Here is a 25,114-nt window from a genome sequence, read left to right on the forward strand (position 1 = left end):
TGCAATCTTAACTCCACTTACCTGGGAGTAAGCCCCACTGAATTTCGTAGGGCTTACTTGTGAGTAGACATTGTTAGGACATGCTTTAAGTCTCCTTCCAAAGCTAACACAGCAATCCAACCTCTTTTCCCTCTCCCATTAGACCAGGCTGCAGGGGCTTTGGATTAAACAGAGGCGCCCCTCTGCTCAGCACTGCTGGCTGAATCAGCCACTCGCCAGGGGAACGATGCAAATGTCACTCTTCACCAATCTGCCCCTTCCACCCACTTTCTGAGGTGGGTCTGAGCTAGCCCAGCATCTGCAGGATCCCAATCTGGTTTTGCTACCAGGCAATCCGATTGCCTGATGGCATCTGGCTCAGTTCATACCTCATTGCTGCCTCAGCCTGGAGCTGGCACATGAATCTGGCCCAGTTGTCTTGCCAGCCTTCCACCACTATAAGCAGATGTGGTGGTGGCTCCATTGCTCCACACAGCCCTGCTGGTGTGGGTGGGGTAGGGGTCTGGGTTTGAATTGCAGCCCAAGATGGCAATCACATAGACACATCCCTGAAAGTAAGTCCCATTGAACTCAATGGAATTTACTTCTGAGTGGCCCCAATGCAAAATCTCTATCCAGAAATAAAGGCCAAACCTTAAAGCAGCAGCAGCACTCCAGACCTCATGTGGTCCTCTAGACTACCTGTAGGCTACACCCCTCATCAGCCTTGATCTTTCCACCGTCCTTGAGTGCTTTTGTCTGGCTGGTAACTATGAAAATGCCTCTTGCTTACTTGGATGAGTGTATGTTGAAACTTCTGACTACAGTATTGCGTTGTTGGAATTCAGCCTATCGCTCCATCCGCTTTTGCCCACCCACAACTGGCATGTGGCCCCTGAAGGTTCCTTGGGAGGGAATGCGTCCTGTAGGTTGAAAGAGGTTGCCCACCACTGGCCTCACCATACTACTTGAGTAGCCCTTGTTCCCCCCCCCCTTTTTTTAATGAAACAGCATTTTTGATGGCAGCCCCACCAGTAATGGTCGGCAGTACACCTTGGGGCACTCACCTCAACATCTTTCTGAAAAACTATTAAATCTTTTTACTGGGGCTGTCTGGTTCACGTGTAGGAGAAAAAAGTCATGTGTCAAGATATTCAAGATAGATCAGTGGTTCCCAACCTGGGGCCCGGGAAGTAATCCAGACGGGGCCGTGAACAGTAAAGAAATGAATTATTAATTTTTTTAAAAAAGTCTTCACTCCTTCTACACTGTCTGCTTTCCACTGCCGCTGCAGATGACACCTTCCCCTTGCTCCAAACGAGAGGGGAGGCCTTTTGCTGAAGCGCCAGAGCTTCTTTCAGGGGCACTAAGGGCAGGCATCTGCCTATAAAATACATGGCAGATACCAAAGGAGGCTGAGGGTGGAGCTACCAGGAAGAGGGGATTACTATCACTGATTCCCATCTCCTTGCACTGCCACTACTGGCAACACTCTTACTTAGGATGAGAGGAGAGGGCTTTTTGTGAAGCAAAGAGAAGCAAGCCTGCAAAGAAAAGATGCTTTTCCCCTTCCTTCCTGGCAGCCAGCCTGCCTCCCTGGGGGGAGGGGGGGGTCACAATTTTTTTCCAGCTTATAAAGGGGGTCCCGTGCTCATAAAGGTTGGGAACCACAGAGATAGATGGTTCTCTACAGGCTGTTCATATACTTGCATAGTTCTCTAAAATTTGTAAACCCTCCATCATAGAAAGTCTCCCAAATTTTGTGCGTACGGGCAAAAAAGGAGATCCAGATTGTGCGGGAGTTTGTTCCTCTCCCTTGTTAACAGCCGAAGAGAATAATAAACAGACCGCGTGAAAGACCCTGCCTGAAATAGATATCCTGAAACTGAAGGTTAGAAGGGTTTGTATTCCTGGCGTCCGAAAGCGTTTTCACAAGTGACGTTAAACACGCATTTTAGAAGCATCCTCTGTGCATGCTGCATTACGATGTACACTATTCCAGCTCCTGTAAGATTTCCCGTCTTCTTTACTGGGGGCGGGAGAACGCCACAACGCCTAGGAAACCATTTTCCATTTGTGAGGGAAGCGGCTCCCCCGTCTGGCCGCGCTTGGAAAGCACAGCGCCGTTGCCATTGGCTTTGCGAGAGGCGCTGTCTCTAGGGAGGCAAGCTTGGCGAGGCGGCTCCAACTGGAGCCGGGGCTTCGCTCCCTGTAACCAAGGAGCGAGTGTGTGTACAGCGGCAGACACAGCCCACACAGAGCTCTGCTTGCTTCCAGCCCCTCTTCTCTCCATGCACCAGGCGGTTCACTCAGCTCGCGCGCTCCTATTCCCACCTCAATGGAGGAAGAGACTCCAGCTTTTTCCCGCCTAGCATCCTGGGCTATGCTCTAATGCGCGGACTGGCTCCTAGGTAGCCCAGTTAACGCCGTTCGCTGGACCTCGCCTCGGTCTCTCAGTCTCCGCCCTGCCGGCTCCTCCCTCCCTCCTGCTTTTGCTTGAGAGCCGGGAAAAGGGACCTCAAGCGGCACAGAAGCAGCAGCAACGCGGGAGCGCCAGCCCCTCGCCTCGGTAGCTAATCTTATGGCGTCTCACCAGCAAAACAGGATTCAAGCCTACCTGGAGAAGAACAAGATCGGGCCCCTCTTCGAGGTAAGCGGCGTCGGGCTACCGGCTGGCTTTCTTTGCTTGGACCGAGCCCGGAGCGCTCGGCTTTTTCCGGTAGCAGGCACCCTGGGCGCGCGCGCGCGCGCAATCCGTCCAGACAAAAGCGCTCGCGGGTCACACCGACTAACTTTCCGCTTCGCCTTAATTGAAATGCAAAACACTCGGAACAAGTGCTGCTGTTCCGAGGGCTGAGCGCTTGCGAGCGGGACTACCTGTGCATCTGTGCCTCGCTGCAGTTTGCATGAGAGCATGCTTTATCTCCGACAGTTGCCTGCGCCTCCTATTTCTTTCTCACACATATTATTCTCATTGTTCTTTCCCCGTTGCTTTTACATTCATCTCCATTCCAAACTCTCTTTCTCCCCCCCCCCCATTTTTAGTTCAGGCTCCCGTTCTTTTAAGAATTGCACAGAAGAACCATACCAAGCCCAGCTTCTCCCCTCATACAGTGTTCTGTTGGAAGAAGCTCCAGTAATATGCCAGTACCTTTTGTGTACCTGTTAAGGACAAGGATGGAGCCTTGCTCACAGTGAACAGGGCAACCCGATTGAATTTTTTCTTTTTCTGACAGGCACACAAGTCTTCCTTGAATGTTAATATTCTCTTTCTTTTTAACTGCATCCACACGTGCACCCTTTCTTCTGACTTTTGCACAGATATGCTCCCATTAATCTACATATTCGGTATTTATTAACTGACCTGCCCACCCCCCAATTTTTTGCCTGCTCTTCACTTCTCCCATTGATACACATTCTTCTCTCACACACGGTTTAAAAAAAAATCTTTACCTAACTCTTTTGCCTAGATATATATTGTGTTCCTTGTGCTTTGTGTGTATATATTATCTCTTGCACATGTTATTTTCCTACATGGGCCTAATGTTTTAAACAACAAGCTAAAGATGAGCTATTGGATGTGCAGAGAGGTACAAATATATCCTCCTGCTCCCATTGAAGGCATTCCTTGATTAAATTTTCTGTTGCTAGGCTTGCTGAGAGTCAGACAAAGTGGACTGAGGTGGAATCATCTGTCACCTTTGGTCTGTGCATAGCCCAGCCTTTTGTGGATCACTGCCTGGCCCTCTGCGTGCAATTCCCGGGTGGAAAGTGCCCTGTTAGTTGCCAAGGCTCAGGGTCAGAGAGTGACTTTGCACTGCCCGGCCACAGAAGACAGCACAAGGCAGCTGTACTTCACCCTTCTTGTCATTTCAGCGTGAGGGATGGAGAGTGTTCTGGAGTCTCACTGGACAGGGGGACTGATGAGGGCTGCACATGCAGACTCAGCACATGGGAGTGTTTGCTTCAGGATGTAATGCAAAAGCAGCATTACTATGCTTTGAGAGCAAACTAGAGGATAGCTGAAGTCTTAAGCATGCCACGCACGCCAGCGTGGATAACACCGGAGCTATTATCTTCTTTTGACTGATCTGAAATAAAATACCATGCAAGAGATTAATTCAGGATTTGCTGGAAGCACAAAGCAGATTAAAAAAAGAAGAGAGAGAGAAGATAGTTATAAAAGTGGCTCATCCCATTGGAGTATGTTAAGGCTTAAATTCTTCCTGTCCTTTTACATTTGCCATTATTCTCCCCTCCACAGGTTACAGCATTTCTCTGTATAGGTTTTGCTTTGATATTAACATCTATAAAACTATGGAATGATTTAGTAGTAAAATCTAACTTTCTGGCTAATCATTATTCATCAAAAAAATCCCAGGGCTGGCCAAATTTCCCTGTAACGTATTTTTAAAGCAATCTTGCTTTTTGTATTTTATTCATTTCCTACCATTAAAATTATTGTGATGCAAGTGGTTGTCTTGTGCAAATTTATCTTATGTATGAAAAATAAAAAAGTCAACATAGGTCTTGTTTCTTGGGCAACATGTACTTTTTCCCTCTTCCCCAAAAACCATTCTTGGACTACTACCAAACGGTCTTGCTAAATAATATAGTCATGGAGGAGCAAAGAGGTGTCCAGTTTCCAACTCCAATTTCATTTTTATTGTTTAGCCATTATAAGAGGTGTCAAATACTGTAGTTTTAATTTGTACATTTTATTTACATTTTTCTCAAAATGTGATATTGCCGTAGTTCTAGTTAGCCATTAGAGGTCAGATGCTATGCTAATCTGTATTGTTTTTATGTCAGGGAAATCACATCTATTTAAACCTGATTTGTCTTTGTGAATGTAGTCAGAGAATAATTGGGTTGGAAGGTACCTCAAAGGTCATCTAGTCTAGCCACAAACCCAGTATTGCAGCTGCAACATTGGATTGCCATCCAGCCTCTTCTTTAAAAGCTCTAATGAAGGTGAGTCTGCCACCTTACAAGGCAGCCTGTTCCATTGTCAAATAGCTCACACCAACAGGAAGTTTGTTTAGTTGAAGCCCCCTTTCTTTTAATTTGTTGGTTTGGGTCCTAATCTTTGGAGCAACAGGGAACAAAAACATGAGCATGGCATTAACAAATATATTGGCTTTTTGTATACTATGAGCAATTTAAAACAGTCAGTACATTATATATCTTTGCTGAATATGGCATAGCCATATTCATGAACCACTTATATAGAACTTCTAGTTGGTGTAAACTCTGGATGGCCTGTGGGTTTTGAATGCACTGGTACAACATAGCTGATGTTTAAAGCCTACTAAATTTAGACCATTCTGGTACCTTCTCAGTAAGAGTAGCCAATGATACTTCTTATGTATTTATTATGAGTACTGACAGGCCATCCTCAACCAGTAGTCCTAGGGCAGTTCACAATAATACCACAATTAAAATAAGTACAATATACAGTAACATAATAAAATAAAGCCAGAAAACCAACCAATATAAATAATAAAATAGCAGCACAAAACAGCAATGTGGGAGGAGGGAAGACATCTACTCAGCCAAGGTCCTGGGAAATAGGTGCATCTTGACCATTAGTTAAAAAGCATAAAGCAATGATGCAAGATGCACCTCAGTTTCCATAACCTAGAAGCTACTACATAGGAAGCCCTCTCACTTGCTGCCACCCTTGAATCCCTGAAGGTTGTGGCACTACCAGCGGGGCCTCCCTAACTGATCTTAACACCTGGGCAGGTCAGTGTGGCAGTCCTTTAGAGATTTGGGGCCCATGTTGTTTAGGACTTTTTATGTCAATATAGACACCTTAAATTGGGCTCAGTAGCTAATTGGCAATCAGTGCAGATCTTTTAAGACTGGCATAATATTTGCCTTGCTTCATTCTGTACTAGTTGCAGCTTCTGGACTGTCTTCAAGGGCAGCCCCAAGTAGAGAGCACTACAGTAGCCCACTCTAGAAGTTATCAGAGTGTGGATCACTGTGGCCAAGCTATTCTTACCACTTACATAGTTCTTAGCAAGCTTTAAAAGTGTCTCAAAATTTTTTATCTCATAAACATGGGTCAGCTGTCCCCATATTGCAAGAGTGTAGTGCTGAGGCTGGAAGATAATGGTTTTCCTAAAGCCATCTACTAAGTTCATGGCTAAGGCAACAATCCTAACTGCAATTACCTGGGAGTAAGTCTCACTGAATTCAGTAAGTTCAGAGTGGTTAGAATTGTGCTGTGATTTGAGATTTAACCAAGTTCTTCCTGGGCCATATACTTAACCAGTGCACTATGAGATGTAAATATAATATTCCATTATAGACCTCAACATTTTGACCTGTGCTCATGTGCCCCCTATGCCAGGCAGTGAGGTCTATAAGCTCTCTGTAATTTTAAATGCGGGGAAGAAGGATTTTAATTTTGCACAGTGTCCCAGAGTGATGCTAGAGGTGTATTGTGGATAATTAAAATGGTAGGTAGGTTATAGCTGCCCACTTTAATCTTTAATGTTACTGCTGCCACTTCCAGCAGTAGGTAAGTCTGCCAGTGTAGTAAGGGGGAGCATCAGAGGGCACTATGATGGGACCTCTCAAACCTAGAGCAGGCCTTGCTTGTTTGTTATGTGCTTCATATGCTCTCTAGAAAGCTTATTTTCCATATAAAATAATAGACAGGCTGCATACCTCAAGGGTATGCAGAGGGATTTTGCATGAAAGGGCAACTCTGGCTGCAACTTGCCGGGGAACATTTGGAATAACAATTATTCCCACGCCCGCTTAAGACACAGGTTTATTTTGATTTCTGATCTACCAATTCTGAATGTATAACATTTTTAGTTGATTTCTTGATTTCTCTTTTTGTCAATTACCAAACTAACTTTTAGGATCTTCCTAAAGAGAAGACAGCTAAAATGCGTCATAAATATGATATTAAAAGGCTAGGCGGCAGATCCTGGAAAGGTGCAGGTGGCAGGCCATGCCAGTATAGGGGAACAAGGGATAGATGCATAATATCCATCCCCTGTTCCGGGCCTGTCTATCACCAGAAGATTACTGAGGGACGCAGGACTCCATCCGACCTTCGACTGCTGTTGTGTAACGCCAGGTCTGTGGTGCAAAAGACAGCGCTCATCCATGATATGATCCTGGATGAGAGCGCAGACCTGATGTGTATTACAGAGACCTGGCTGGATGAGGCCTCTGCTCCTACGGTTGAGGCCATGTGTCCAGCCGGTTTCTGTTACGCACAGCAGCTGAGGGTTGGTAGGCGGGGAGGGGGAGTGGCAGTCATCTATCGGGGGTCCTTGGTTTTCGCCAGACCTCCTCTCCACGAGACCAAGTTTGTTGACTGCATGTACTGGAGGTTGGGCCCAAAGGGCAGTTTAGGGATTCTGCTTGTGTACTGCCCACCCCGCTGCACAGCAGACTCCCTGACCGAGGCGCTTGAGGTGGTCTCGGGTGTACGGATGCTCTCCCCCAACCTATTGATTTTGGGGGACTTCAACGTGCACGCCGAGACCGTCCTCACTGGAGCCCCTTGGGATTTCATGGAAACCATGACTTCCTGGGAACTGTACCTTAGTAATATAGGGCCCACCCATGTAGCCGGTCATGCTCTTGACCTTGTGTTTGTCTCAGGAGGGGAGGGAAGTGCTCTGAAAATGGGGGCTGTTCTTTCTAACCCCGTGTCATGGTCAGATCACTATCTGGTGAATATAGACCTCTCAATGACGCACACCCTCCGCAGGGGACAAGGACCTATTAGGATGGTCCGCCAGAGCTTGGAAAAGTTACTTTTTTGAACTACAACTCCCATCAGCCCAATCCAGTTGCCATGCTGGCTGGGGCTGATGGGAGTTGTAGTTCAAAAAAGTAACTTTTCCAAGCTCTGGGTCCGCCCCAGGCGCCTGATGGATCCAAAAGGATTCCTGAATGTGCTGGGAGATTTGGAGCCTGCTGAAGGATGCCCGGTCGAAGCCCTGGTGATGGAGTAGAATAGGGAGATCACTAGGGCAGTAGACCGGGTGGCTCCGAAACGTCCTCTCCCCCTGAATAGAGCTCAGATAGCACCCTGGTATACACCACGGTTGCAGAGTCTGAGACAGGAGGTGAGACGACTAGAGCGCCGGTGGCGGAAATCTCGCTCTGAAGACGATCGGACACTGGTTAGAGCGGCAATAGCGGCCTACCAGGTGGCAACAAAGGCAACAAAGAGGAAATTCTTTGCTGCCTCTATTGCGTCTGCAGAGTGTTGTCCCAGGAGGTTGTTTCAAGTGGTCCGAAGCCTGGTCGGTCCAGTTGCTCAGGAACCCATGGAGCATTCTAAAGCCTCTTGTGACATATTTGCTAAACACTTTGCCGATAAAATTGAGAGCCTGAAGAGCATGATTCCGCACGCTGTGGATACAGGAAGCGAGCTAGAGTCGGCCAGTTGCATCCTGGTCCGGTGGGATCGTTTTCAGCCTCTTCTTTCTGAGGAAGTGGGCAAGGTGCTCTCTACTGTGAAGCCAACCACCTGTCTGCTGGATGCTTGCCCCTCATGGCTCATTATGAGCTGCAAAGAGAGGCTGAACGAAGGGATCAAGGCAGTGGTAAATGCATCCTTGGAAGAGGGTGCAATGCCATCAGCCCTCAAGGAGGCAGTAATAAAGCCCATCTTGAAAAAGCCCTCCTTGGATCCCCAAGAGTTCAATAACTTTCGCCCAGTCTCTAATTTACCATTCTTGGGCAAGGTGATTGAGCGAGTGGTGGCCAAACAGTTACAGACACACTTGGATGAAGCAGATTATCTAGATCCATTCCAATCGGGCTTCAGGACTGGACATGGAACTGAAACAGCCTTGGTCGCCCTGGTGGATGATATGAGGAGGGCGTTGGATAGAGGAGAATATACTTTCCTAGTCCTCCTGGATCTCTCAGCAGCTTTCGATACCGTCAACCACGGTATCCTTTTGGATCGCCTGGAGGGATTGGGAATTGGGGGCACTGTTTTACGGTGGCTCCATTCCTATCTCTCCGGTAGATGTCAACAGGTGGCATTGGGGGAAGAGGTTTCAGACCCTTGGCCTCTCAATTGTGGAGTGCCACAGGGTTCTATCCTCTCCCCCATGCTATTCAACATCTATGTAAAGCTGCTGGGGGCCATCATCAGGAGATTTGGGCTGCAGTGCCACCAATATGCGGATGACACTCAGCTATATCTCTCGTTTAAGTCCTCACCAGAATTGGCTGTGGACACCATGTCCAAGTGCCTGGACTCCGTAAGTGAATGGATGGGAAGGAATAGGCTGAAACTGAACCCCAACAAGACTGAGGTGTTGCTCGTGGGGGACAAGAGAAGGTTGGGAGATATGGACCTGGTGTTTAATGGGGTAAAACTGCCCCTGAAAGACCAGGTCCGCAGCCTTGGGGTCATCCTTGACTCCCAGCTGTCCATGGAGGCTCAGGTTTCGGCAGTGAGCCGGGTGGCTTGGTATGAACTTCATCTGATACGGAGGCTGCGACCCTACCTTCCTGCCCATCTGCTCCCACAGGTGATACATGCTCTGGTCTCCTCCCGCTTAGACTACTGTAATGCGCTCTACGTGGGGTTACCCTTGAAAACGGTCCGGAAATTACAGCTGATACAGAATGCAGCAGCACGTTTGATTAAGAACAGCCGTCGCCGTGATCATATCACTCCAGTGTTAGTAGATCTACACTGGTTACCAGTTGTCTACCGGGCCCAATTCAAGGTGTTGGTGCTGACCTTTAAAGCCCTATACGGTTTCGGCCCAGTTTATCTAAAGGAGCGCCTCCAGCATCATCAATTATGCCGCCCGACAAGATCAGCCACACAAGACCTTCTCTCGGTCCCACCAGTTAAAACAGCTAGGCTGGTGCGGACCAGAGAGAGGGCATTTTCGATTGTGGCCCCCACCCTCTGGAATTCCCTTCCTTTCGAATTTCGTCATGCCCCCTCCCTGATAAGTTTCCACCGGGCCTTGAAGACCTGGCTGTTCAGGCAGGCCTATGGGATTTCTGGGATGGGTTAGCTTTTAACATTGCTTAGCTTAATTATTGAATGTGGTTTTGGTTTTATATTGTATTTTATTATGTCAGTGTACGTCGCCTAGAGTGACCGTTAATTCGGCCAGATAGGCGACTCATAAATAAAATTTTATTTTTATTATTATTATTATAAGAAATATAGTTATAGATAGGAAAAATACCTTTAATTTCTTTAAAAGAGTAGGTATGGTTATTTTTTTAGAATTTATTGTCCTTCACCCAAAGGTCCCAGGGCAGGTTACAACAGTGTAAACACACATAATTAAAAAGTTAAAAACTGTCTAAACTTACTGACTTCTATTAGTGAATGAGAGGTTTAAGTGGTGCAAACATCAAGCAGAATAAGTACATTCATTGTAGTTATATACATATGAAGATGGTTATAATAATGAATTATATGAATTTATTTGGGAACATGTGGACTATACATTAGAGCAGCAATCCTAAGCGCATTTACCTGCAAGTGAATCCCAATGAATTCAAAGGTTACTTCTGAGTAAACGTGTAGGATTGTGCTGTAGAAGGTATATGTTCTAAAAATATTCAATGTTTTGCAGATAATAACAAAAAACTAATATTCAAATTTTACGTACTGAAATGTAACTGAGATCGAAGCTTTTGAATACTCATCTTTGTTTGTGACTCTCAGAATACAACTATCTCTTCTGAAGAAATATTTAAAAATACTGTATTGTGGAGTGGTTTTAGCTAATATTACCCCAAATCTGAGAATGTTGCAGCATTTTAAGAAATAATGAAAATTTAACAAACGTTATCATTTCTATAACCCAAGATATTGGTAACAAAAAGATATTTATGATTATCGTATTTTGATTGTTGGTTCCCTGTCCCCTAGTGCTTGTTCCACAGGAAACCTTGTGTCCTTTCTTCCTTAGGATACGTACTAGAACAAGGATACTTTGAAACCTTGTTTGCCAGCTGACTCATTAATGAGTGTTAGTTAATTCAGAATGTTCATGGTGGTGAACCCGTATTACCAGTGGTTTTCCTGCTTCTAATTAAAGTACAAAGTACATTCTAAACTGCAAACAATATGTATTTAATTGCATGATCTAGAGAGAAATTCCAGTTTGAGCTATCTCAAACTAACCCAGCCATCCAGCAATAACAAAAGCAGTTTAGTAAAAATGAGAAAAATAGTATTTAAGGATATTTTATTTCCATAAAATGTCCAAGAGATTGTCTGATAGGTAGTAAGACACATTTTTAATTTTATTGGTGAAATGGCTGAAATTGCTTTTTCAAAGGGATAGTATGAAAAACATTATAAGCTGCTTAGTGGTGGAAGAGTTTGTTCCAAATAGGATTCTGAATTTTTGCCCTCAAAGCTATTTTTTTTTAAAAAAATAATTATGGTTGACTGGCTCTAATTTTCACAGAAGCCACAAAATGCTCTATGATGTTTGCATATAGGGTCCTGTTTAGATATTTGGGGTGGAGTTGCATTTTAAAGGTTACTTTTGGCAGTTGTAGCATGTGCTGTGGGGGTGGAGCTGCCTCTCAACACTGGTGTTGCTGCTGCTTAACTGGATGAGGTTGGGGTGGTGGCACAGTCAGGATTGCATGGATACATTGGTGGGGATGACACTGGTGTTGGGCGGGCAGCTGCACCCCACCACATGCATCCCTACTGCCTTTAGGCTGACATTTGATACTTTTATACAAAGTTGAATTATTCTAAAAGTTTTTTTAAATTATATATTTGATTCATAAAATACAACAGTGGTCTAAATGTTCAGTTTACTAGCTAGATTTGGATATGCAAACTGAAACAAACTTCACACTTATGTATGTCGATTTGTAGTTTGCTGATACCATTATTTTAGACATACTTTACAGCACCTCTAACCAGTAAGCTGTATCTGGCCACAGTCACAGAGATACAGTCATTCTTGAGAGTAGCCAAAGAGTGAAGCAACAGAAAGCACATGAAGCATTCCTTGAGAAGGATCATGAGAGATTGGAGGCAGTGGACAGAGAGCAACAGTGAATGAGCAGCTCCTGAGATTTAAGTGGAGAGTGAGCAGTAACCTTAAATAAGCAGAAACTTCACCAAGTTTAAGAAATTACCAGTAAGCATCCTATGTGTGGGAAAGGCATTGCATGGGTATCAACGATGAGTGTTTCTCAGGCACTGTAAATGACTTTTGAACATGCATTACTGGAGGGAGTGGGATTGCTTATAATTAACCATGCACTGATTTCTTAACAAATAGTTGATTAATATTGAATGAATTCATGTAAAACAATGAGATTTATTATAAAATTAATTGTGAAACTAAATTTTGACTTTGACCATGCCCACTTTGACATGTGGCCCCCAGAGGGTTGACCATCCATGACTCAATGTGGCCCTCAGCCCCAAAACGTTTAGCTACCCCTCTTTACAGCATAAGTGTGATGTGAAAAGCACAAGCCCTTGCTTCTACAATTTATGCAGTAAGCAAAATCTGAAAAGCCTACAAAATTAATATTCTATATCTCCCACATTAGTTGTATTTATGTATTTGTGTGCTTATATGTTACCCTGATTGAAATTTCAGTTCCTTATACATTATGAATAGTTCCTTTTTTATACTCCAAAAGAGCAGCCATATTTGTAACAGATAAAAAATACTGTTGTGCATTGGTGTCTAATTGGTTTCATAGGGAACAATGCCTACTTAATCATATGCATCTGATGAAATAGACTGTTGCCTACAAAGCTAATGATTCAGTAAAATCATTCTCTATGGTGTCTGGAACCTTTTTAACTTTCTGCATTATCTGCTCTTGATTGGACCAAACTTTCAGGTACATAGGAGTCAGATCTTTGGTCCATCTCTATCTTCTCTACACTGACTGGCAATAGCTCTTCAGAGTTTCGTACAGGGGATATTTCCAGCCTTACCTGAACATGCCAGGGATTGAACCTTGGACCTTCTTCATGTATGTTCTATCACTCAGCTATGACCCTTTCATGTAATAGTGCCAGATCTGTATCTTAAATCATATGAAAAGTAGACAGCAATTTCAAGTGCTGTCTGCTTTCCCGCTTACAGATCCTGGTTAGTGGGAAAAAAATCACCATGTGGAGCAGATGACAGACTTTGGGTGATGATGGAGGGGAACTTTAAATCACACCCTCACATTTTACATGTGAGTGGAGCAAACTTATGTTTAAAGACATGACTCTTCTACTGTTAGCCTGAACATGCCTAGGCTAAAAATGTGGATGGGGGACAGGGATGTGCATGCATTCCTACTCATGTGGCCCTGCCTACCCCAACTTTCCACATGTTGAGCAGGAAGGGTCTGCAGGGGGCTTTTACTCATGTTCACTTGAATGTGAGTAGAACACCTTCAAAACTGGGGACCCTGCTTCATCACAGTCCCCGATCACTTAAAGTGTTCTACTTATGTTTAAGGCAATGCAAATTTAGCCCCCTGCAAATCTTCCCCAGTCTACATGGGGAAGGTAGGGGACTGAGTGGGTTAGGCAATATGCACTGGGACATTAGGAGCACATCCCTCCCCCCCTTCATGGATTCAGCTCTGTATGTTCAGTCAAACAAGCCTAAGGAGAGTAAATATGGAACACACTTTTTGTGCATGGAACAGTTCGGGCCAAGATGTCTAATGGTCAGGGATAATGGGAGTTGTAGTCCAGCAATATTTGGAGGGCCGCAGGTTCCTAATCCTTGGTTTAGGTCATCATATGCAATTATCATCCTTATCCTCAGACTTGAATTAAACAGTATAGCTTGCAGAAACTTTTGAAAAATCGAAAAGATTGGCCTGAATTTGAGGAGGGTTGGTGACAAAAGAGGGGCTAAAACCGCTTTGCTTTTTTTTGTACTTTCAGGAGCGGGGGCATAATTTTGGGGGGTCGGAGTTACCAGAGTTCCTCAATGCTTCATTGGGCTGGCCGTTGTCCCTTTCTCCCCAAAATGTATGTATGTGTATAGTGCTTATTTATCTCCTAACATCACACTACATTTAGAAAACCACAAGAAGGAATATCAGCACATTAAAAGTCATCAGGATCCTTCCCTAAGGGCAGCTGGTGGTAGAATGGCCTTGTGGAGGGGAAAGCCCAACTGGATTCATGCTCTGATGTGGTCTTCACCTGCCACCTCCTCTCTTCTAAAATCTTTCCCCGGGATAGGTGGTAATAAATGTTCCTGTTTGGGGGGGGGGATGCCTTGGAAGAGGGCTTTCTGGGAAACTTAAAAGGGTGGCTGCCAGCCTGATGGAATATTGAAGAACTCTGGTAGGTCTATCTGCCTTCTCCCTCTGAAAATTACAAAAGAAAAAAGAGCCAGAAGTCTGTCTGGAGACGTAATGTCAGTAGAGAGGGACTGGGACTAAGAAAGGTACTAGAGAAAGTAGTGGGGCAACACAGGGGGCTTTTAGGGAAGAAAAAATAGGGGGTGAAGATAAAAGCAAAGATGGCAAGAGGAATCTGAACAGTGAAGCCATGTGCTGGCAGGTGTGTCTGTTGGTCTTTACATGTGGCTTACAGATAGGGCCATTTTGGCCATACATTCTGACTTGGATTCCCTAATCAAAGGCTTGATTAGCATTCAGGCCAAATTTGTTACTGTGTATCACTTTTACTGGTTATATAGGTCTAATAGTATTATATAATTGCACAATCAGCCCTTTTAGACACTAAGTTTGTTCTTGGACTTTCTCTTTTGCTGCAATTGCATTTAGGATCACGATTCCAGGAATAATTAACCAAAAGTGAAAGGGTTCATTTTCCTTACTCAAAGGGATCTTCTAATCTGTGTAAACTTTTTAAAATGTTTTGAATATTTCCCTAAACTCTCTTACTGGTTGAAGATTTTTTTTTAATTTTATGATAAATTTTAGTTTTAGAGAGCTGAAAAGTGGTTATTATAGAGCTTTCTTATGGCTGTAACGTGGTGAACATTTTGAGCTACATTTTTGAAGTGTGTGGGAGATGAGTAAAAGCCTAGGACATACATATTCTTTCCACTTTGCTTTTATAAAGATATAAAACTTTATATCAGTTTTGCATCCTCTGTAAAATCCTACATTCTTTATGTTGTATGTAGTGCCTTGATTTCTTGCCAATATTTTCATTTTTTGAATATGAGGCCTTGTCTGTATTATATGGCACATTTTTTTCTGTCTCTCATTGTTGGCCTCTGTTTCTCTGTATCTTATTCCCTCTTGAATCTGACATCTCTAGGCTTTCACGGTCATGTGTAAGCATAGTCATTTAAAACATTATTTGAGGAAAGGCAGTGTTGTATATTCCTCCTTGAGTTAACATGGATGTGATGCGTGTATGCTGCAAGGAAACATACAGAATTGGAATCTGTTCCCATTGTCAGGGTAGAAATTTGTATGTGTCATGTTTTTATGCCATGGAGAATGATAAAACCATCTGTGGGGGGCCCTTTGTGGCAGAGTATGAAACATTATGCTAAGCAATTTTTTTTCTGTGTGTTTCTCACAACAAACATGTAGCATATTCACAACAAACACTCATGTATGTGTGTCTGGGGTTCCTAGTCCAGTCCTGGTTCTTATATGCACACAGGTGTTTTATTTATTTATTTAATTCCTATCCTTCCCTTCCTCCCAGAAGGAGCCCAGGGTGGCAAACGAAATCACTAAACGTGCTTTATAGATTCTTAAAAACAAAAGACTTTGTTTTAATATGTTTTAAATAAAACATATTTAAAAACATATTAAAACAAAACATCTTAAAATATATTTAAAGAACAACTTTAAAAACATCTTGAAAAGCAGTTCCAGCACAGATGCAGACTGGGATGTCTGTACTTAAAAGGCTTGTTAAAAGAGGAATGTCTTCAATAGGCACTGAAAAGATAACAGAGATGGTGCCTGTCTAATATTTAAGGTGAGGGAATTCCAAAGTGTCAGTGCCACAACACCAAGGTCCGCTTCTTATGTTGTGTGGAATGGACTTTCTGATAAGATGGCATCCGCAGGAGGCCCTCACCTACAGAATATAAGGGATAAGATGATATTTCAGGTATCCTGGTCCTAAGTTGTGTAGGGGTTTGTACACCAAAAACAGCTCCTTAAACTTGGCCTAGTAGGTAATGGGCAGCCAGTGCAATTCTTTCAGCAGCGGAGTAACATGTTAGTGATATCGTGCCTGAGTGAGTAGTTGTGCTGCTGTATTTTGCACCAGCTGCAGCTTCCAGACCAACCTCAAGGGCAGCCCCACATAGACATGCATGTATGGCAGCCACAGTTAATGTATTTGCTGTGGAAAATGACGTTTTGCTTTGCTGTATAAAGTCTGGAACAAAGACATGTTCTGGGGTTTCCATCCCTCTCATGTATCAACACTTATATAAAGAAAGTGAACATTGTCCAAATGCATCCACATTTGCACTGTCTAATTCACTCTTTTCTGTTGTGTTCTGTCTCTAAAATTGTTTGTAGTACAAGGAATATTCTGCTATTCATAATGATCAGGATAACCATATCGTACATTTTCCCCCAGCTGGCAGACACCATGTTCTGAACTATGGAGAATTTACAAGAAGCCTGGTGTAGGGGAAAAACTGAGCACAGATTTTTTACATTGAGAAACTCATTAGTTATTGCACCCTTGGGGAAGCTAGTGCCCAGTTTGTATAGCATAACGATTAATACAGTATCAAATACATTTTTTCCTGATTATAGCTATGGTCACTTGTTTTGGTTCATATATTGTATTTGCTTAAGGGAGCACAAGGTGGTGGTCTCTGGAGCTACCAATTTGAGTTAAGATGCAAGTGTGAAGGTGCCTTGAGTGATTATGAAAACATATGCTGGAAGAACAGAGCACAGTGCATCAAAATGACATGAATAAATGTAAATACATACCTTAGTTCCAATAGTTTTCAGGGGTAGTGCTTTACAGAGGTGTTATATAGCTGTCAAATAGTTAAGCTGACAGATTTGTGTCTTGAGTATGACCTGTAAAAAAGCAGAAACAGTATTCCTTACCTGTGTGAAAAGGGAATTAAGAGTGAAAATCAAATCAATTATATCTGCAATGATCTTTTCTGATTGCTAAATCAATATAATTAGTTTTGACTACAGATTCCTTGCTATACAGATCCCTTTGCCAAATGTAGATTCTATTGCTATGAAGTAATATCTTAATGTTCCTCTAAAAATAAATTTCCATGTCATTCTAAGGCTACAGGGTTTGGCTTTTGGGTAATAGTCTAAGATTAGAGTTGTTCCTTATGAAGCCTATGATCAAAGTCAAAAATTCAAATGTGTATAAAATAGCTTATTGTGGTGGTCTGAGCTTATGTCATGCTTACACAAAAGTAAGTCCAAATGATTTCATTGCAGTTTACTTCCAAATAAATATGCATAGGTATGCAGCCCTGTGGCCCAAACCTATGCAGGTTTACTCATAACTAAGGGCAAATTAGACATGACATTAAATGCTTCTTTGCAATTAATATGCCGGCTTTTTTAAAAGCAGATAGCAGTCACTGGGGAAGCTAACAATTATTGGGGCATTTTCTCCAAATCCAATTAGTTTTGGAAAGGGTTTTCCACCCGGGAGGTTGGTAGGAGTTTAAGATAAGGATTCAATTTGTCCTCTCTTCCTGCTACAGTCTCAATAATTATTACACATATTCACACACACACACCCCTCCCAGCTGCTACTTGTATTTTTTGAAACATGCACACACTTCTAGTAATTTCTAGTTTGGCCCTAAATCCAATGGGGCTTATTCATGAGTAAGTAAATGTGCATAAGGCTGCACCTGCCCGCTGGATTGTCACCTTGTAGCGGTGAGTGGGCTTGCGTGTTCCAGTGAACCCTGTGAGCGATGCCGTCGGGAGTCATGTACTCCCAGCAGGGTCACCCATGGAGGTAAGGTCAAGGGAGAGGAACCAGACATAGAACGATCCAAGAATGTCTTCAACGGCAGAACAGGTGGAGGATAATAGTGTGTATGTTACAACAGCTGTGAAGGCGGATGAAGTCTGAAACAGATAAAAGACTTCCAATTGTGGTATCCATGCCATTGGATCAAAGCCTTTTTCTGTCAAGACTGTATGTTGATGGTTGTGCGCCGATCTCCACACATAAAACACATTCATGCACAGGCGTCTTCCAACTAAAACAAACAAACCAAAAGTCCCATGGCGATTGCCAAATGACGATGGGGGCAGGACTGTGAAATCCAGAAGCCCCTAGTGTTGGACCTGCACATGGGTGGTGGATACAGACTCAGTCGTCCTGCTCAAGGACCAAGGCAGTTGAGTAGTTCGGCAACTATATCCACGACTGAGCAGTCTTATTCAGGATCCACTCTGCTCACCCTGTATGGGGAGGGGGCTAGAAGAGGTGCTCTAAACATAGTTGCCTCTTCTCTCTCCCTGACTGGATTACCACATCCAGTGGGGTCACCACTTAGCAGTCGCAAAAGACAATTGAAGTTTGGAACATGGAATATACGGACATTGCTGGACAACACAGATAGTAAAGGTCCTGAACGCAGGACTGCCATCATCACGAGGGAGTTGAGACGTTTTAATATTGACATAGCAGCACTCCAAGAAACTCAAAGAGCAGGCGAAGGACAATTAAAGGGAAAAAAAGGAGGTTATACCTTCTTCTGGAAAGGACTGTCTCAACAAGAATGACAAATACATGGAGTAGACTTTGCTTGTGAAGCTCTTATCAAAAGTTCCTACTGGCATTAATGAACGACTCTCAACTCTCCAGTTATAAGTCGCCAAAAATCAGCAAGCAAGATGCTGATGAAGACATCAAGGAAAATTTCATACCCATCTGGACGCCATCTTATCAGAGATACCTAAGGAGGATAAAATTATCCTCCTGGGCGATTTCAATGCAAGAGTTGGATGTGATTTTGATTTATTGCCAGAAACCATTGGGAAAGAAGGAGTTGGCAATAGCAACCTGAATGGCATTCTACTTCTGACTAAATGTGCAGAGCATAATCTTGTTATTACGAACACACTCTTTCGCAAGAAAAATAAATTTAAAACATCATGGAAGCACCCTTGTTTGAAACACTGGAATCTCCTGGATTGTGTAGTTGTCCGTGCCAGAGATCATCGTGATGTATTCCTCACTAGGGTCATGATGAGTGCTGATGACTGCTGGACAGATCACCAATTAATTCGATCCACTATAGCTATTAATATGGTTCCTCAACATAGGCTCCAAGGAAGAAAACCAAGGCATAAAATGAACATCCACGCTCTTCAAGATCCTATTAAGCAAGCTTGCTTTCAAACAACTCTCAAGAAACATCTACCTACAGAACTCCCTGAAAACGTTGAGGAACACTGGATTAAACTGAAGACTTCCATTATTGCAGCATGTGAACAAACTATTGGATACCAAACTAAGAAACATCAGGATTGGTTTGCTCACAGTGATAGTGAGATTGAACATATCATCAACAAGAAAATGTTGCCAGATATGGCAAAAGGACATTAACTGCGCTGTTAAGGAACAAATCTATGTCAGTGCAAAGGCTGAGGTCCAAAGAAGAACTAGAGAACTTAAGAATGCCTGGTGTATAAAGAAAACTCAAGAAATCCAGCATTTTGCAGATGCTCATGATGCATGGGGCTTTTTTATGCCACAAAGGCCAACTATGGACCAACAAATTATGGTACAAATCCCATACGTTCAATGGATGGTACTAAACTTCTTAAGGATAAAGAGTCTATTGCACTGTGATGGAAAGAGCATTACCACTACCTTCTTAACAGTAACTCTGTTGTGGCTGGTGAGGTCTTCTTGCAAATTCCACAACAACAAAGTAGAGATGAGCTTGCAGAATCCCCTAATTTGGATGAAGTCAGTAAAGCCATTAATCAAATGAAGAATAACAAAGTAGTGGACCTGACGGGATTCCTGCTGAAGTCTTTAAAGAAGGTGGGCCTGAATTTACACAACAATTTCATAAGCTCATCGAAAAAATCTGGATGAGGGAGGAGATCCCAGAAGACCTTAGGGATACCATAATTATCACCCTTTTTAAGAAGGGTGATACAACAGGTTGTGGGAACTATTGAGGCATCTCTCTTCTTGCTGCTGCAGGTAAAATCCTTGTAAGGATCCTCACAAATCGCCTCCTACCTATCTCAGAAGATGTCCTCCCCGAATTCCAAAATGGTTTCCGCCCTTCCAGGGGGACGATGGACATGATCTTCACTGCATGGCAGCTTCAAGAAAAATGCTGGGAGCAGAATCGACCTTTATATATGGTGTTTATTGATCTGACTAAGGCCTTTGATACTGTGAATCAAACAGTTCTCTGGACCATCCTTCTGAAAACTGGATGCCCTGATAAATTTGTGAATATTTTGCAACGCCTTCATGACAACATAACAGCGATAATTTTGGATAACAATGGCTTTCAGAGTGATCCATTCAGAGTCGGATCAAGCGTAAAACAGGGATGCATCATTGCTCCAACCTTATTTGCTATCTTCATTGCTATGATTCTGCACCTTATTGAGGGGAAACTTCCTACTTGTGTGGAAAACATATATTGAACAGATGGAAAGCTTTTTAATCTCAGTAGGCTGAAAGCAAAAAGTCAGGCAATGTCAACCCCTGTCATAGAACTTCAATATACGATGGTAATGTAGTCTCCACACATTCAGAGAAAGATCTTCAAACTATCCTATGGAAAGCTTGGGCTGTCAATATCAAAAAAAACCAAAGTGCTTCATCAACAGGTGCCAACTAGTCCCTCTGTAACACCATCAATCCAGCTTAGTGGTGTATTGCTGGAGAACATTGATCACTTTTCCTATCTTGGCAGCCATCCCTCTGTAAAAGCTAACATTGATGCTGAAATTCAACATTGTCTGAGCTCTGCGAGTGCCGCATTCTCCCGAATGAAGCGTAGAGTGTTCGAGGATCGGGATATTGGCAGGGAGACCAAAATGCTTATTTACAAAGCCATTGCACTACTGACCTTACTGTACGTCTGTGAAACATGGTCCATTTATAAACCCCACTTCCAGCTTCTTGAAAGATTCCACCAACACTGCCTCTGGAAAATTCTGCAAATTACTTGGGAAGACAGACGGACTAATGTTAGCATTTTGGAAGAAACAAAGACTACCGGTGTTGAAACAATGATCCTTCAACATCAACTTCGCTGGACTGGCCATGTTGTTTGAATGCCTGATCACCGTCTTCCAAAGCAGCTACTTTACTCCCAACTTAAGGATGAAAAATGGAATTTTGGTGGACAGCAAAAGAGGTTTAAAGATGTTCTTAAAGAGAATTAAAAAAAATGTAACAGGAACATCGACAACTGGGAATTCTTGGCCCATGAATGTCCCAAGTGGAGGTCGGCTATTATCAAAGGTGCTGTGGACTTTGAAGAAGCACGAATACAGGGCGAATGGGACAAACGAGCTAAGTAGAAGACACGTCAAGCAAATCCTCATCATGACTGTCTTCCATCTGGAAACCTATGTCCTCACTGTGGGAGGCTGTGTGGATCTAGAATTGGCCTCCACAGTCACTTACAGACCCACCATTAAAGACCTTATCTCGGAAGACAATCTTACTCAGTCACAAGTGATTGCCAATGAATGAATGAGTGAATAGGGCTGCAGAATAATCTCATCTTAGTAAACTATGTATCATTTTAAGATATGTCAATAAATATTTAGGCATATATTTGACTTCCGGGAAAGATGACTTCGCCTGTGCCTGCTTTGTGAGACGAGCTCTCGTCTCAGAAGAAGCTTTTTCAGTTCTAAAATCAGTCAGAACGTTCTTTTTGACTGGTAAAGATTTTCTCCCGGGCAGGGAGAAACGTAGAGATTAACCACAAAGCCTGTTTTTGTTGGGAGGACTGGATTTCATTAATTTATGAGAGAAGGTTCAGCCAGCAATGCCAGACGGACTTCCATCAAGCTCTAACTGATTAAGCAACACGTTTATCTTTTCTTCAAAGAAAAACGGACTTTAACAGGCAAGCATCCTTCTTTCTATTTTTTCTTCACTTGATTTAAATTGTTACAGCAAAAAGAGATTTGTCAATGAATCAGCTATAAAGAATTTCTGGGTGAGTTTTAACTCTTCTCTTTTATTCACGAAATTAAGGAGGAAAGAAATTGAAAAAGCTTATCTTTGTTTTTATTGCAAAAAGCTGACCTGGAAGTGCATTCTAAAGATATTAACGGAAGAGGGATTTCTATTTCGAGGAGGGAAAAAAATAAATAAATTTGATTTATGAACTTTGGAGTATTATATGTCCGGGACTATTTTCTTTTTGGTCTATTTCATTTTGACGAATCTGCTTGTTCACGACGCCACTAACTGTTTTGATGCTGGGAACTAAATTTGTTTTGTATTCCTGAACATATAAGAGATAAGGCAGGCTGTACAGTCTACACTCTGATGTCAGCAAGCCTGGAATATTAACCCAATTGTGGCTGAAATAATTTTTGTTTTCGTGGTTTAAAGAATGGCAACCAGGAAAGTGGCTGAGACCATGGAAGAAATTATGTTTCAGAAAATAATGGATGAGATTGAGATAACGAAACAAACCCTGAGACAGGGTAGACAGGAGATGAAAACTGAATTTAGCAAAATGACGCAGGAGCTTAAAGAAATAGGGGATTCTGTGAGAGAGGAGATTGATGAGATTAGAAATGAGAAAAGAAAAATTAAAGGGAAGATACAAGCCTTGGAGATTGGAACAAACGTGGAATTGGAAAAAGATCTGGAGTTTACGGATATTAGAAATAAAGTTTACTGTTTGGAATTCAACGTTGTCTCTGAAGAAATTAATGAAGATATTAGTGATAAAGTTATCAATGTCTTGGATAACTTTCTGGACTGGAATGATGTGATGGAGCTTGACATAGAAAAAATCTGTGGAATTAACTACAGATATGTGACAATGGAAAAATTCTCAAGAGATGAGCCAGTGCATTTTGTAAAAAAGAAGAACAGAGTTATGACTTTACAACAATATTTCAGCAACATACTCAGAATTGATGGCAAGGAAATATTTCTGATAAAGGAAATCCCCATCACACTCTTATTATATGACTATGGCTATGACAGCAAGATTATCATGGGATACTGATAATGGAAGAATGGATACTGAAACTACTGGACTTAACAGGACTATTGAAGATGGAAGATGGAATTAATATTGATAATGGAAGAATGGTTATTGAAACTATTGGGCCTAACAGATTTGAATGAGATTTATTTATTTATTTTATTTGTTTCATTTATAGCGAGTGGCACTCTGGGCGGCGTACAAAAAGGTTAAAATACAAAATATCAACAATAAAATCAGACAACAAACAATAAACACAAGCAGCAACAAAAGAAAAATAAAAAATAAAAAAATAAAAAATTTAAATTATAACATAAATGCTTAAAATGCCTGGGAGCATAGCCAGGTCTTAACCTGGCGCCGAAAAGATAGAAGCGTAGGCGCCAGGCGTACTTCTTCGGGGAGGCTGTTCCACAGTTCGGGGGCCACTACAGAAAAGGCCCTAGATCGAGTAACTGTCCTCCGGAGGAGGGCCTTAGATGCTGAGCGAAGTGACCGGGTAGGTTCATAGCGGGAGAGGCGTTCCACAAGATATTGCGGTCCCACGCCGTGTAAGGCTTTATAGGTCAAAACCAGCACCTTGAATCTGGCTCGGAAACAAATAGGTAGCCAGTGCAAACGGGCCAGAACAGGTGTTATATGTGCTGACCGGCTGGTCCTCGTCAGCAGTCTGGCTGCTGCGTTTTGCACTAGCTGAAGCTTCCAAACTGTCTTCAAGGGCAGCCCTACGTAGAGCGCATTACAGTAATCCAGCCTAGAAGTTACCAGAGCATGAACAACTGAGGCGAGGTCATCCCTGTCCAGATAGGGGCGTAGGATTAATCGACATGTTTATTCGGAGAAAAATTGAAAGATATATCTCTCAAGGAATTGAAACCGCTGTTTGACTTTTTGTGCAAAGAATAAAGTAATGTTTATGAGATTTGATGATTAATTAAGATAACTACTGGAGGAAAGTGATTCTATAATATAATATAAGAGACAGGATTGTTGTATATTGTAGACCTATAACTGATCTGCGACAAATCGGAAGTCAACATTTTATTTTATTGTTTAATTATTTTTGTTTTGTTTTGTTTTGGTTTTTTGTCTTTGAAAAATTTGAATAAAAAGTAATGACAAAAAAATATTTAGGCATATATTTCAGTAATTTTAACTTTGCCATATTCAGTAATAACAGCTTACTTGGGGATGTTAACAAAGCTAACATGATTCTATTTATTAGTTTAAAAAACATATATCCTGCCTTTTCTTAATAAAAAAAAGGTATTCAGGGTGGGTAACAGCATTCATAGTACACCATAAAGTAGTCATAACAACTGAAGGAACTGGAAAATTTTAAAACAACGAAATGAGGCAATGTGGCCAATAAATAATAATAAAAGAACCCATCAGAATCTGCATAAAAAGCAGGGCTTTTACAATTTTGACTTTTCCAGTGTTCTGTGTTAAGATACACATTCTTTATCTGGATATATTTCATTTCCTGCATTTAGCAGGGCATTTGGTTTTTTGAAAAAATCACAGACAATCCAGAGAGGTCTTGTGCAATCAAAGGAGAAAACTGTACACACAGCTGGAGATTTCTTTGCTGTTTCTACTGCAGCAGTGTCTAGCGCTGAAGAGATTTGGTGCTGTTTTTTATTTCAAATATTCTTTGGATTGGGCCAATATTAGGCTTCTAATATATAAATCAAGCTATCTGCCTTTTTGCTGAAAACAGAATTTGAATTCCTAGTCCAACAGATATATCTTTAAGACCACCGATATTAACGGCTATACTCTGGTGCATCAGAAGAACCTTGTTCGCAAGTAGTTAAAAACATTTTTTGCCAGGATGTAGTTTCATACAGTGTGTATAATTTTAAGTGCTGTTTTTGGTTCAAACTAAACATGGTGGATGTAGTCCTTAAAACAAAAACCCAGCTCTGCTCCAATAATGCATAAAGTAAGAGGTCGGGGAAATATTAAGCTTCCCTCCC

The 25,114-nt window shown here is 42.3% G+C and overlaps 1 protein-coding gene across 3 annotated transcripts in view; it reads left to right on the forward strand.

Annotated features, from left to right (window-relative positions):
* Positions 1-2,087: 2,087 nt before the first annotated feature.
* Positions 2,088-25,114, forward strand: part of C1H8orf34 (chromosome 1 C8orf34 homolog) — a 152,773-nt gene continuing 129,746 nt past the window's right edge. For 2 of the 3 annotated variants that reach the window (XM_061600761.1, XM_061600771.1), the window contains exon 1: positions 2,088-2,629. In XM_061600761.1, coding sequence (XP_061456745.1) covers positions 2,561-2,629 — 69 coding nt within the window. In that variant the 5' untranslated portion in view covers positions 2,088-2,560. The remainder of the gene's footprint in view (positions 2,630-25,114) is intronic. The other variant, XM_061600779.1, reaches the window with a different exon arrangement.

This window comes from Rhineura floridana, chromosome 1, assembly GCF_030035675.1.
Source record: "Rhineura floridana isolate rRhiFlo1 chromosome 1, rRhiFlo1.hap2, whole genome shotgun sequence".
In the NCBI taxonomy this organism is placed as follows: domain Eukaryota; kingdom Metazoa; phylum Chordata; class Lepidosauria; order Squamata; family Rhineuridae; genus Rhineura; species Rhineura floridana.